Source organism: Trichomonas vaginalis, chromosome VI (assembly GCF_026262505.1).
Source record: "Trichomonas vaginalis G3 chromosome VI, whole genome shotgun sequence".
Taxonomy (NCBI): Eukaryota; Parabasalia; order Trichomonadida; family Trichomonadidae; genus Trichomonas; species Trichomonas vaginalis.
In genome coordinates this window covers 16,812,993-16,827,958 of record NC_067208.1, presented here as the reverse complement: position 1 = coordinate 16,827,958, position 14,966 = coordinate 16,812,993, and the positions used below count along the sequence as shown (strand labels likewise).

At 32.1% G+C, this 14,966-nt stretch overlaps 4 protein-coding genes and 2 pseudogenes across 6 annotated transcripts, besides 2 other annotated features; 3 read left to right on the top strand and 3 right to left on the bottom strand.

The window, feature by feature from the left end:
• Positions 1 to 6,057: part of a mobile genetic element that runs on past the window's edge.
• On the bottom strand, positions 161 to 866 carry TVAGG3_0878870 (annotated as a pseudogene). Its single transcript has one exon. A coding segment is annotated over exon 1 (706 nt).
• On the top strand, positions 884 to 1,546 carry TVAGG3_0878860 (uncharacterized protein; the record flags this gene model as incomplete). Its single annotated transcript, XM_051250349.1, has 1 exon — positions 884 to 1,546. One exon carries the CDS (start codon positions 884 to 886, stop codon positions 1,544 to 1,546), a length of 663 nt encoding a protein of 220 aa, XP_051085824.1.
• TVAGG3_0878850 (uncharacterized protein) lies at positions 3,782 to 4,663 on the top strand (the record flags this gene model as incomplete). The annotated part of the gene is made up of 1 exon (XM_051250348.1): positions 3,782 to 4,663. One exon carries the CDS (start codon positions 3,782 to 3,784, stop codon positions 4,661 to 4,663), a length of 882 nt encoding a protein of 293 aa, XP_051085823.1.
• Positions 6,058 to 7,204: 1,147 nt separating the features above from the next.
• Positions 7,205 to 14,966: part of a mobile genetic element that runs on past the window's edge.
• On the top strand, positions 7,424 to 7,942 carry TVAGG3_0878830 (uncharacterized protein; the record flags this gene model as incomplete). Its single annotated transcript, XM_051250347.1, has 1 exon — positions 7,424 to 7,942. A coding segment is annotated over one exon (519 nt), but the record flags the coding sequence as incomplete, so codon positions are not given.
• TVAGG3_0878820 (uncharacterized protein) lies at positions 9,416 to 10,084 on the bottom strand (the record flags this gene model as incomplete). Its single annotated transcript, XM_051250346.1, has 1 exon — positions 9,416 to 10,084. One exon carries the CDS (start codon positions 10,082 to 10,084, stop codon positions 9,416 to 9,418), a length of 669 nt encoding a protein of 222 aa, XP_051085821.1.
• TVAGG3_0878810 lies at positions 13,087 to 14,860 on the bottom strand (annotated as a pseudogene). The gene has a single exon. A coding segment is annotated over exon 1 (1,774 nt).

Sequence of the window (14,966 nt, the reverse complement as noted above, 5' to 3'; positions counted from 1 at the left end):
GATACTGAGCCAAGAATATCATTTGCTTCCTTTAGTGTATTTTGTGCTTCTCGTAAAGTATCCAATCCCGTACGTGCATTGTTTGCTATACGTCTTACAGTATCTATTTGACTCCTTGTTTCTTGCATCCAACCAGATAAAGTTTTAATAGTATCCGAACCATTTGAAATGAAGTTCAAAGCATTTTTAACGTCATCTAAAGCTTCTTCACCAAGTACTGCCCATATCTTTCCGATTTGGTATTGAAGAACTCCATATGAAGCAGCTGTTAAACCAGTATTTATAAGGTCCCATATCCATGATTTAGCAGTTTTTCCATCCTTTCATCCTTTCCATCCAAACCGTTCTCGCCTTGAGGTCCTTGTTTCCTTGTATTCCTTTATTCCTTGTATTCCTTGTATTCCTTGTGGTCCTTGAGGTCCTTGAGGTCCGGTGTCACCCTTCTCTCCTTTCAGTTCATCTTTATGTTCGTTATAATATTCTAATGTCATAAGGTGTACATCATTACTGCTACCAGCAACGCCAAGAATTTGTTTCTCATTCATGACTAAATTCTTTAGGCATTTAATGTTGTCGTCAAATCGAAAGCTCTTTAACAATTCAATGAGAACATTTAATACTTTCACTAATGAGGCATCTACTGTAGAATTTATATATTGCACCGTTCCATCATTTATGATAGGAACTTTACTTATTGTAATGAATGGGTCATAAGTGTTAAAAGTATCGAAATCAATGACTTTTTTAGTTTTTCCATCGTCAATGACTAAATCATTGCCTTCCACTGTTAAAGTTGAGTTTTCATTTACTAGTTCATGTGCTCTTCTTGCTTCATTTGTTTCATACGCATATGCAGCAATAGTCATATTTTAATGAGAATAAAATGTTGTTCTATTTGCAAAGTACAGACCCGAATGAATACGGAATAGTAAAGCTACAAACAAACTTAGGTCTTCAGAATGAAGCGCTTGCTTTCAGAGTTGTTGACTTCAATACTATCGCAACTTTTGTCATAACAGATGAAACAGATTTCATAGAGATTGAAATAGATGACAAAAGAAGTTTTATAACATTTCCTAACAGAGCAGAGTATAGAATAGATAAAATTGCTGGAGTCATAGATACTCTCATAAATGAAGAAACTATTGACAACATAGATGTCGAACTCTCTTCTGAGGGAACATTGAAGTTCAGTAGCAAGAAAGAGTTCAAGATAACACGAATGAGTCATAGAGTTCAACTTCTTTTAGGAGCATACCATATGACATTTCCTTTGAAAAGTGTTGACAAAACGATTGAGATGAAATCTGTTCCATACGTATGTTATGGCAATTGTTTATACATTGAGTCTAAAATAGCTAATGTCACAGGCATTTCAGGAGTTAATAGTAAAGGTTCAGTAGAGTATAAATCTTTCTGTTATGAAGTAAATTCAATGTTCATTCCAAACGTTCCTGTCATAGCAACTCATTTAGGTAAATGGGTTCGCATTAGTCCTCATAATTTGAAAGACATGCAATTCAGACTTGTTGACTTTCAAGGATAGCCTGTAGAACTGAAGGCACCAGTGCGAATGACTGTTGAAGTTGACTTTTTAGAAAATATTAAATGCAACAGCTTACAAGAGAACTCAGAGCTAAAAATATAAAGTATGAATGTTATGTATTAGGTCATGAACTTTGGTTGTTGCTGTTTGATGAAACAAATGAGTTAGTTATGTCAGTCAAGAGAACAGAAAAATATTGTGTTAGTGAAAACTGCACCAAGTCAATAAGATTAGGTTTGCATTATGAAGATGAGTTCGATACTGTTGAAGAAGTTTTGGATAGATATTACAAATTGCTTTAATTTACTAAAACATATTTCAAGCAAAGTTTATATTCTGTTGAAAGTTTTGTATACTCGTTCGAATATTTATACTTAAACTCAACTCCTGTAGTTCCTGGTGTTTCAATGATGCGGATGTTACCTATTTTCATGAATGGTGGCGTTTGACCACAGCATTCGATTTCAGGGTCGAGATAGTCAATGACACATTGTTTCCCTGTTATTCGTGAGATAACATTTTCAAGGTCCTCCTTTGTTAGAATTATTTGGTTCTTACTTATAAGATTTGTCAAAAGCTTCTTATCGTCTTTGAGTAAAATTGTTTGGTATAACTGAAGAAGGTAATGGTCTACGTTATCTGAAGGATTTGTTTGAACATTTGTGTAAGGATTGTCGTTGGCTTCTCTTGAAAGAATTTGGTCCAGTGGTGGATACTCTAACTTAACATCTGATGTAGCGTTAGCGTTTGAAGCTGTGTTTAAATTCACGGATTTCAGCTCTGGTTCTTTTCTTTCAAACACTCTGAACTATAGTTCTTTATGACAATATTGTTTGTCGTTCGTGAGTCAACATTTGATGTTGGTTCAATTGGAACATTAACGGCACCAGCTAAGATGGATTTGCTTCTCATTTCATATAGAATAAAAACCTTTTATATGTATGAAATGAACAATATACTCGACAAGGGTTTGAATGTAAAGCTAACGAATGAAAATATTGTTGAATTCACTGAGACAGGCTGTGTATAAAGATGTAGAACTACTGAACAAAAGAGCTAAGGGAAGAAGCAGGAACATGAACAAAGGGTGGAAGCCTATAAAAATTTATGTCAATGATGGCTCAGGAGGTTCAAACATAAAGTATGCAGAAAGTTATAGAGTTTATGCTCTCAAAGGTGAAAAGCCTTCATTTAAGAACAGCTATTCTAACGCATATCCTCAAAAGCTAACGGATGGGGAAGTGGATGATATGAATGACAGCAAAAATATTAACAGAAATGGCGACAGAGATGCATGGAATTTGTTTACCATCAGTCAATTGAAGGTTAAACTTTAAAACAATGTTGGTCGTTCCCATGGAATATTTTTGACTTTAATGGTATTAGTCATGATATGAATCTCAAGGTATGAACGAGGAGAGATGAGAGACTTATATGCTTCCCAAATTTCTTCAAAAGGTAATGTTATACCTGACTGTTTCCAAATGAGTTCAATATCATAGCGTGAGAAACCTTGAAAGATAACGAAGTCAGTTATGAGACGTTTTATGTTTAAAGCTAAAAACCTCCATGTTTGCATAAGTATTGCTACAGTTAAGTGGTAATGTCTGACTTTAGTTATGATGTTAGCTAATGGTGAGTCAGGCTTTGAACTAAACCTTTTCCGGCGAAGTCGTCGCAAACTAACAAGTATTTGAAGGATATTTTTTGAAGGGGTATTTTGAAAGTTTTGACAGAATGTAGTTTGTAAGTCGTTTCATATCGTAAACTCCTGAGTATTGACGTAAGTGGTGTTTGTCAATAATTCTTTCCATCTCCTCAGAAGTCTTTTGCATTCCTGACTGTATAAATTCAACGATGGCATAATATTTTCTCTTACGTCGAATGTAACGTTGAAGAAATTCAATGAGTTCACTGTCTGGAACTTTAACGACAGAGGCTTGAACTTTTGACATAAATGTTTTTCGCTGTTGAATCCATAGAGTCTGAAGTTGCTGATATAATGATTTGGTCATAGTAAGAGTCGTTTCCTAAACGTTCTGTTATGAGTATATGACGAATGAGGTTGAATGTCTTTCCTGACCCATCTTTCCACAATAGAAATAAACACCATTTGAACAGAACTCATAATCTTTGCTGAAAGGAAGAATAAGAGAAGAGTTAAGTTTGTCTGTAGTTTCATTCATGTCTTCATCTACGTCATGTATTAAATGCTTCATTTTATCTCCATTAAAAATGCAAGTCAGAAATATTCAGAACATAGCACCGAGTCTAACTGACAAGAGTATAAAGATATACTATGAACATGTTATGATGAAACCAACCAAAATTCAAGAAAGTCAGTATACTTATGAATATCCAAGACACTGGGTAGAGTATGTAGGAGGTGAGAAAGCTATTGAAATAAGACAAGTTAGAAGTATTCCAGCAGGAAGAACAATATTATTGAAGAACTTTAATGTTTTGAGGTATAATGATGAAACAAAGAAGCAAGATAGTTTCCCTGTTGCTGTGTATGTGAACTTAGATACAGGAGATGACATGAAAGTTTTTAACACAAAGCTTCAAACGGTAGTGAGAGAACAACTGACTGCGGAAGGACATCCATTACCTTCAGAAGTTACCATAGCATATAATTTTGAAACAAACTCAATAGATTTTAAAGTCGTCTCTGCAAAGAAGTCAGGATTTACATTTAATGAAGCAGATGTATATTCGAATGAAAATTTCAAAGCTATTGCATGGTTAGATAATGACGATTGCTTTAAGAAAATATTTAAATACAGTGACTCAACGATGTCAATAGATGACCTTCGTGGAATGTTACCATCGACGTTTACAGTAGAAGGTTCAGCAGGATTGCTTACAAGATTGTCAATTGGTGGTATTTGGTCTCGTGAGAACATTGTTATAAAATCCAGTATAAGTGAATTTGCTGAAGAATCTATATTATGCCTTTCAAACTACATGTATTCGCCGCCGAAGCATTATAGTATAACAAACTTTGTCAGTAAGTTTAATATAAGACTTGTCGAACCTTCTTCAATGAAAGATGTTGTGCTACCTAAAGATGGAAAGGATGGACTCATTATTGAGATGATTTTAATTGCATATTAAATGAGCTTGTTCTTAAAGGTCGTTCATGATGAAATAACAGTTGTAGAAGATGTTAGCAATTGTTCAGACATTTTGAAGCGTATAGATGATATAAGAAATAAGTTAGATAGACCGCAAAGCGGTGAGGGCGAAGCCCGTGAGAACGCTTATGTTTCATTGACTTTCTCCAGTAACGAGAACTTTTATGAGATAATATTGAAGAGAGATGATTTTAATATGGTGTAAATGGTAGCTTGGGCAGCTTTAGGCGCAATGGGAACAAAAGCATTAGCATTTGGAGCAAAAGCACTTGGAGCTTATGACGCAGTAAATAAAATGAGTGGAGGAAGGGTTTCGAAGACATTAGATGCAAATAAAGGGAAGATTGGAGGCTGGGTTGCAAAGAAGTTAAGATTAAATAAAATAGGGCTCATAAATAAAGCATCCAATTTGGTTGCGACTGAGTCAGAAAATGCTTTAGGAAAGGACGATGAGTTTGCAAAACACGCAAAAGACTTTAATGACCAGATGAAAGGTGAAACAATGCATTTAAATAGATTCGATGGAACTAAAGAAAATGTTTCTTCTCCACCAGTAGTTCTTCCGTATGGTCCCTATGGAATGTATGGAAACCCTTACGAAAGACCATTTGACCCATTGACTGGTGGAAGTAATTGGTATCATTACGGACGAAGAAGAAAGACAGTCAAGTTGGAGACAGACGTGAAGAAAGCAACTAAAAAGAAACCAAGGAAGAGAGTTATAAAGCAATGAGTTCAACGGGGTGAAAAAACAGGTGAAAAAAGAGGTGAGATCTCACCACTTCACCTAAGTTTAAATGGATGTTTTCATACGTGTGAGGGTGGTGATATCATTAATTTTTTATTTTATTTTTTATTTTAATTTTATATAAATGACGAAAACTATTGAGATAACAAACTACAACGGTCATGAGTTCAAGAATTTATTCTTCGTTCCTCGTGAAAATACATTCTATCAGATACGAGGGAGAAAGGGTAAAGTTAGTTTGAGCGTTTATGACTACAAGCATAATGGAAAGTTTATACAAGCATATGATACAAACGGTAAGCGTGTTTCATTAGCTTTGTCAAAACTTACAGGTATAAACTATGACAGTGATTTTGACCTATATGAAGAAGAAAGTGAGTCAGAAGATTATGAGCTGTTATATGAAGCACAGCAATGGGAGGAGTTGCAATACTTTTGTAAGTGAGAACGTTTATTTTTACATTAGTGAGGTGAAGTGGTTGGCGGCTTTGTAAATATTTAAGGTTAAGTTAGTGTTGTCGTTTGTGTTGTAAAATATACGTTAACGGTTTTGTAAAGTGTCAAATTCACATATCAGGGGTAAGGAGGCGCGCAGTGCCTCCGTACCCATGATATGTATACTAACTAAGATTGCACAAAAAATGAAAGGTGTTAGTTTACGACAAAATAAACAATTAACACCTAAAAATTATTTGGATATAATAAATGATAAAGTGATATTTGATGGTCAGAATATTAATTTACAACTTAAAAACAGGACGATGACTCGCTTAACAATCGGTAAGACTGCATTAACAGGAGCACACACTAAGGCTGTATGTTGTGAAAATGGATGTTGTATGCCATTTATTTAATACAATTTAAAATTTTATTTTTAATGAAATGCCACAGAAGAGACAAAAGGAACCGTTAATAATGGTTTTGATTCTTGATCAAAGAGGTGGGCGCCCTTAAAACATTTATTTTATTTTTATATAAATGGATAATGTAGATTTAAAAATTTTAATTGATGATTTAGTATTTAATCAAAATTTTCTTACTTATTATGAATTAAAAGCATATCTCCAAAAATATGATGAAAATATAACGGGTGATGATATGGATTATTATTATCATTATTATAAAAATGAAATTTTGAAATATCATGATAAAATAATTTCTAAAATTAAAGACAAAATTAAAAATAATGAATATGCAAAGGGAAAAACTAAATCACAGCTTAAACAATTGAAAGATTTCAAAAATAAAGTATTAACAGAAGAAGATATTGATGAATTATATAAATTATATAATCCTGAGCTGCAAAAAACAAAGGAACAAAAGCTAAAGGTGCAAAACACCCAGGTCATTCAGACCATAAATGAAGCACAAGCTTTAATTTATGATTCATTAGTTAAACCACATTCAGTCCGACTTTTAAATGAAGATCAACTTTTGGAATTTATCCTTCAACATAAACTCGAAGCGGGAAAGTATATCAAACCTTTATATACAGCATATTTAAAACAAATGAATAGAATACATCCAGAATTAATGAAAGGAGGAATGAATTCCAAAACTTCATCATCCAAAATCAAAGCAGATAAAATTAAACCACTTGTAACACCAAAACCTCCAACAGTAGTACCTCCTCCTTCAGTTAATCCTTCATCATTCACTTTATTATATCCATTTCAAACATTAAAGAAGCAAAAAGATTTTAAAAAGGATTTCAAGATATTAAATAAACCAATTGACCCAAAAATTCAACCGTTAAAGGAAAAATTTAGTCGCCCTTCATTTGCACCATATCCATATTCATACGAAATCGATCATTTAGAATATTCAAAAGGAAATGTTACTTATTTATTTGTCATTAACATTAACACAAGATATTTATATTGCATTCCAGTGAAAGGGAAAACAGAACAGGAAACAAGAAGAGCTATTCAATACTTACTAGATCATGAAAGAGTAGATAATATCAGGGGTGATGGTGATAAAGGATTTCAGGCAGCTATGGCTCATTATTTCCCACAAATTAATTTTTACTTTTCATCCTCTCCATATACGTTTCATAATAAAATAGTTGATGCAGTAATGAGAACTCTTAGAGATGCGTTAGGAGTTAACGGTCAGATATACTGGGATGGAAATCATGACTCCATCATACAGCAGTTAGTATATTATTACAATAATACATGGCATAGAACTATAAACATGAAACCAGTGGAAATGAAAAATGATATTTCAAAAGAATGGGAATATATTAGAAAGCAAATGGAAAGGTTAAATGATGTTAAACGTGAACAAATTAATTCGGGGCTCATGAATTTTAAACAAGGGGATAAAGTTTTGATTCATCTCGATTATGGAAAAACTGATAAATCAATGACAAAAAGAAGACGAAGATTTGACACAATAGCTGAATTTGTTAGATATATTAATGGTAATGTATTAGTTGAGGTTAACAATAAATTAATAGAAATTCCGATTTATTTTATTACTCCATTATATTTAAATAACATTTAATTTTTTTTATTTCGTAAGAAATGAGTGACAACGAAGCAGCCAAGAGTCCAGACGATGAATATAAAAAGAAACTAAACAGAATTAAATCAAAAATATGCTATTGCAAAAAGAAGCAGCAATGTGGTGGGGTTGAAAACGATAAAGAGGTGAAAGAAATAATCGAAAAATTAGAAACTTACCGTTCAATCCTTAAACTGAGTGAAGCAAAAATAAAAGAATTTAATAGAATAAATAAATTGGTTGGAAAAGATGAATTTAATAAAGATGAATTTTTAAACTCAATCCAAATTTAATTTTTATTCCTCATCTTCTCGGTTTTCGTGGTTTGTTGTTTTAATTAGTTCTTGCATCATTTTTATCATTTCCTCCCTTGTTATGATTCGTGGTAAATTTTGAGCTTGTGGGGTATTCATTTATATAAAAATAAAATTTTGTTATCAGTTATTTTATCGTTAATGGTTTCAAGTCATTCAATAATTAATTATTTTTGAATAACTGATGAGGTCACCGGGTCACCAGGTCACCAGGTAATTTAACTTCTCTGAAAAAATGAGACAACATGACATTTTGACAACAGGTATGAAAAGAGGATGGTATTTATTAATTATTTTTGAATAACTGATGAGGTCACCGGGTCACCAGGTCACCAGGTAATTTAACTTCTCTGAAAAAATGAGACAACATGACATTTTGACAACAGGTGTGAAAAGAGGATGGTATTTATTAATTATTTTTGAATAACTGATGAGGTCACCGGGTCACCAGGTCACCAGGTAATTTAACTTCTCTGAAAAAATGAGACAACATGACATTTTGACAACAGGTATGAAAAGAGGATGGTATTTATTAATTATTTTTGAATAACTGATGAGGTCACCGGGTCACCAGGTCACCAGGTAATTTAACTTCTCTGAAAAAATGAGACAACATGACATTTTGACAACAGGTATGAAAAGAGGATGGTATTTATTAATTATTTTTGAATAACTGATGAGGTCACCGGGTCACCAGGTCACCAGGTAATTTAACTTCTCTGAAAAAATGAGACAACATGACATTTTGACAACAGGTGTGAAAAGAGGATGGTATTTATTAATTATTTTTGAATAACTGATGAGGTCACCGGGTCACCAGGTCACCAGGTAATTTAACTTCTCTGAAAAAATGAGACAACATGACATTTTGACAACAGGTGTGAAAAGAGGATGGTATTTATTAATTATTTTTGAATAACTGATGAGGTCACCGGGTCACCAGGTCACCAGGTAATTTAACTTCTCTGAAAAAATGAGACAACATGACATTTTGACAACAGGTATGAAAAGAGGATGGTATTTATTAATTATTTTTGAATAACTGATGAGGTCACCGGGTCACCAGGTCACCAGGTAATTTAACTTCTCTGAAAAAATGAGACAACATGACATTTTGACAACAGGTGTGATTAATGTAAAAATAAATTCAAATCATACTTTATAAAGCTTCATTTACAAGTATTTCATCGTCAGTAAATGAATCCTCATTATCGTTTGGTTCAACCTGTTTATATAATCCTTTCATTTCTTCTTTCAAAACATAACACCATGTCTGTTTACCATCTATTTTTCTTTGTTTCCTATCACATTTATCCTTAATACTCATTTGGAAATTCTTGTCTTTCATGTCTGATGGTTTGCAGAATAGAGCATTTTTACACGTCATACCTGCACACAATTCATCATAATGTGTATTTATCCATACATCTAAAGGATTTGTTGATAATTCAATTAAATCTTGTTTGGCTTCAGTCATCGGAATGATTCGTACATTAAATGATGAAAGGTCATATTGCATAAAATACGTCAGTAAATTATCATAAAATTCCTTTGTGCATGAATTCATCAAATTCTTGAAGTAATCAAATTGACCCTTAAATTTACCATTAACTCTTAAAACTACATATCTTCTGTCTCCAACTTCAATTTTGACAGGGTAGACGTTATTAGTTACGAAAATGAAATTGGCAACGTTTTGTGCTGTTCTTCTGGGTTGATTCTTTTCATTAATTCTAATCTCATTATCCGTAATAATTGATTTCAAAGCGTTGAAGTTTGCGAGTCTGTCTTCACCAACATTCTTGAGTTCATTAAGTACAAGAAACATTTTATTCTCAACTACTGAATTGAAATTACCCGTTAGCTCACCTATTTCAGTAATGTTTTTGCATGAATAACCGGCGAGAAGTTCAGAAATAATGTCTGTAAATCTATTTTTGCCTGTTCCCTGAAGTCCTTTCAAAATAATTGCTGTTTCATTCTTGATTCCAGGATGTTGAATCATTGATGCAATCCAGCCGAGAAGGTATTTATACACTTCATCGTTATTATCACAAATGACTTCTTTAATGAAATTCATAAACATTTCAATTTTTGAGTAATCTGGTTTTTCGAGAATGTTGTATTTATAACCTTGAAACGTTGAGAAAACATCTGGGGAATCAGATTTAAAGCAAACACCCTTAACGGTTAATGAAGACAATTGATTTAATAGTACATCCCATGCTGTTATTGTTTTACCTTCTTCTTTAAATAATTTAATCATTTTAAGTGACTCTTTCATGTTTGATTGAAGAACGAATGATATTTGATTCATTTTGTCGTGTATGTTGTAATCTTTCTGAATGAAGTATTTGTTTCCACAATCTACAAAACGGATTACATGTGATAAATCCTCAATTACTTCAGAACTGTTTTTATACTGATGATTTTCAGCCTTGCGTCTAATATCTGTTATCAAAAACGAGTCATCAAGTTTGATGTCAAATGTTATTTTTGGCTTACGTAATAAAGGTAAAACATATTCATCATAATATTCCTTTTGATATAGTTTTAGAATCTTCACCAAAACAAATGGAGAAGTCATTAAATATGCATATCTTTCACGTGCTTTTTCAAAATTACTTTTTGCATTTTCTGTTAAACTGCAGAAGTTATAAACGTTATCGTATGCTTCATTAATCAAATGATTAGGTAACGAATTAATTGCTTGAAACAGTGTGAATAATGTTATTTCTTTTTCTAAATTCATGTTTCCACCGTCATTATGTACTTCAAAATCACAGATGCCATCAACTATGCTCTGAGCTAGTTTATCGTCAATGTTTACATCTTTGTTTCCATTCATGATAGTCTTTATTTCTTCATTCTTTTGTTCAACTCTTACCTTAATATTCAAATCATTTAATATATCATTCACTGTTCTGGTTAATGTTGAGTCATAACTTCCACGAATGAATGAGTATGTATTGATTGGTTCTGTTGCATTCTTGCGAACTCTTGAATCAGCCATAACTACTAATGAACGCTTTGAATCATCCATTGAAGTCATTATATCAATATCATAATCATTGCAGGAATAACATTTAATCATTCTGTTCGAAACTGCATAGAAGAAATTAGTGTTGCAATAAATATGAAGACCTCCTGAAGCGGTTTTAACGATAACATCTTTATCCGAAAGTTTTGATAAAATGTCTTTTCTAACTGTTTCTTTAAGTTCATCATTGTATGATTTATTGATATCAACATCTATAATCGTTAAATTTGAAATTTTATTTACTAATAAAGCCATACCAGTTTTCCTTCCTCTTCCTCCATCATGTTTGAAGTAGTTATGTAAATCAATCTTGTTTTCACCAATTCTTTCGTTAAGGGTTTTAGTTTCTGCCACAACTAATTCCTCAACTAATGAATCAATAACTTTTTCATCAACTAATGAATCAATAACTTTTTCATCAACTAATGAATCAGCTAATTCCTCAACTAATGAATCAATAACTAATTCATCAGAAACGATATAGTTGCTGTTGTTGTTTGTTGCTGTCATTTATATAGAAATAAAAAAATAAAAATAATTTTAAAACTAACTTTATTTTTGGACTGCATCCTCCTTCCATGACTGTTGTCAAAATGTCATGTTGTCTCATTTTTTCAGAGAAGTTAAATTACCTGGTGACCTGGTGACCCGGTGACCCTATCAGTTATTCAAAAATAAATAATTATTGAATGACTTGAAACCATTAACGTAAACATTAACGTAAACATTAACGATAAAAATTTATTTCCTTTGTTAATGTTGTCAAAGTCATGTTGTCTCATTTTTTCAGAGAAGTTAAATTACCTGGTGACCTGGTGACCCGGTGACCCTATCAGTTATTCAAAAATAAATAATTATTGAATGACTTGAAACCATTAACGTAAACATTAACGTAAACATTAACGATAAAAATTTATTTCCTTTGTTAATGTTGTCAAAATGTCATGTTGTCTCATTTTTTCAGAGAAGTTAAATTACCTGGTGACCTGGTGACCCGGTGACCCTATCAGTTATTCAAAAATAAATAATTATTGAATGACTTGAAACCATTAACGTAAACATATATTTTTGGTTGTTTATGATAAAAATTTATTTCCGTCACTGTTGTCAAAATGTCATGTTGTCTCATTTTTTCAGAGAAGTTAAATTACCTGGTGACCTGGTGACCCGGTGACCCTATCAGTTATTCAAAAATAAATAATTATTGAATGACTTGAAACCATTAACGTAAACATTAACGTAAACATTAACGATAAAAATTTATTTCCTTTGTTAATGTTGTCAAAATGTCATGTTGTCTCATTTTTTCAGAGAAGTTAAATTACCTGGTGACCTGGTGACCCGGTGACCCTATCAGTTATTCAAAAATAAATAATTATTGAATGACTTGAAACCATTAACGTAAACATTAACGTAAACATTAACGATAAAAATTTATTTCCTTTGTTAATGTTGTCAAAATGTCATGTTGTCTCATTTTTTCAGAGAAGTTAAATTACCTGGTGACCTGGTGACCCGGTGACCCTATCAGTTATTCAAAAATAAATAATTATTGAATGACTTGAAACCATTAACGTAAACATATATTTTTGGTTGTTTATGATAAAAATTTATTTCCGTCACTGTTGTCAAAATGTCATGTTGTCTCATTTTTTCAGAGAAGTTAAATTACCTGGTGACCTGGTGATCCGGTGACCCTATCAGTTATTCAAAAATAAATAATTATTGAATGACTTGAAACCATTAACGTAAACATATATTTTTGGTTGTTTATGATAAAAATAAATGATTCATTGAACTCTATACCATGCGAATACAGTCATAAATGGTGGCATGTATTCTTTACTTTGTCCCGTTGTTTGTGTATATCCTGAAACGAAATGTGTATGGTTTCCTTCTCCCTGAGTGTCACTCCAGTAACAATTTATAGCAAACTTAACATCATCTTTAACATCATATCCTTTACCTTTTGTCATTCCTGACCAATCCCAATATCTATGCTTATGCCAACCCGCTTGAGATGTACTTAAATCTATGTAATGACTGTGTGCAGGTAAATTTTCACCTGAATCGTTTTACTTCCACCTGTTTCCTTTGAAGAGTTTGCACAATACAAAAACCTGTCAACTATTTGTTCCCATGCACCAACACCAAACATTACTTGAGGACCTCTTGCATCCATAGATGTATAAATAGAACCTACTGGGTTCATTAAATCAAACATATGAGATAATATAGGATTGTCTCTTTTGAACTTAAAATATAGTGCAACTATTTCAGGTTTCTTCTGGTTTGTGTCAGAATATTTTTTATAATATAATCTTATGTTTTCAGGGTAGGTAAAATCTTGACTATAATATTTATTTCTGTCATCTGTATAATAATATACTATTCTCGTTTTTTCTATTGCATTATATCTTTTATATCTATAATAATCTAAATATAATGTTAGCTTTTGTTCATCTACATGTGGTGTTCTGTCGTCATCTCCATAGTCATAATAATATGGTGCTGGAGCTGGGTCAGGCAATGTCATATCTGTCATTTCATAAACTCTTAAGTTTAAGTAGCAGTTGTTGTCTAATGGAACTTTAACTTGTGTTCCATCATTCTTTTTATAGCTTACATACATTTCATTGTTATTTTTCGGAATGAGTTTACACCGTGTACCATTTTTTAAGGATTGTACAAACTGCCATCTAAAATATTTATTTTCTTCATTGACAGAAAAGTCACCAACAATAGTTTCAATATTTTTAGTTGTTCCTATCAAACTTTGGTATATTTCATTAACATATTCCTTATCTGCCTTCTTCTCTAACTCACCATTAACATAAGTTTTATCTGCTTTAAGGTCTAAACATCCTGAAACCCATCCTGTATCAGCTTTAGTTTTTAAAATCTTTGATGTCCATTCATGATACCATTCAACCTTTTCTTTAATTTCATTATCTTTTTCATCAACATAAACCAAATTTGCCTTCTTCTCTAACTCATCATTAACATAAGTTTTATCTGCTTTAAGGTCTAAACATCCCGAAACCCATCCTGTATCAGCTTTAGTTTTTAAAATCTTTGATGTCCATTCATGATACCATTCAACCCTTTCTTTAATTTCATTATCTTTTTCATCAACATAAACCAAATTTGCCTTCTTCATTAATTCACCATTAACATATTCCTTATCTGCCTTCTTCATTATGTCATTAAGGAAACCTTTTATGAATTCCTCATTTAAATTAAATCTTCCAATCTTCAAAACTTTAGGAAATGCATTTAATGCGTAATATCTTTGTTCTTCTAGTGGAATTGATGTTATATCATCCGTTATACCTTTAATTTTTGAATTCATAAATAAAATTTCTTTTATATTTGATATCACTGCACCACCTTTGCAAACGAATTCGAAATGGTCATTTTTCAATACTATCTCCAAATCTCCATATTTCAACCTTTGTGTTTTTCTGCTGTCTTTGAATTATATGCATATATGGCGTATGTAATGGTCTGAAGGACCTGGGTGCTTTGCGCCTTAAGTTGTTGTGGTTGCTGTTGTTTAATCATTTATTATGATTTAAAAATAAATATTTAATCCGTTATCTCATCAGCTATTTTTTCTATTTGAAATTGCCATAATATTTCATTCATAAATTCTAAATCACAATCAAAT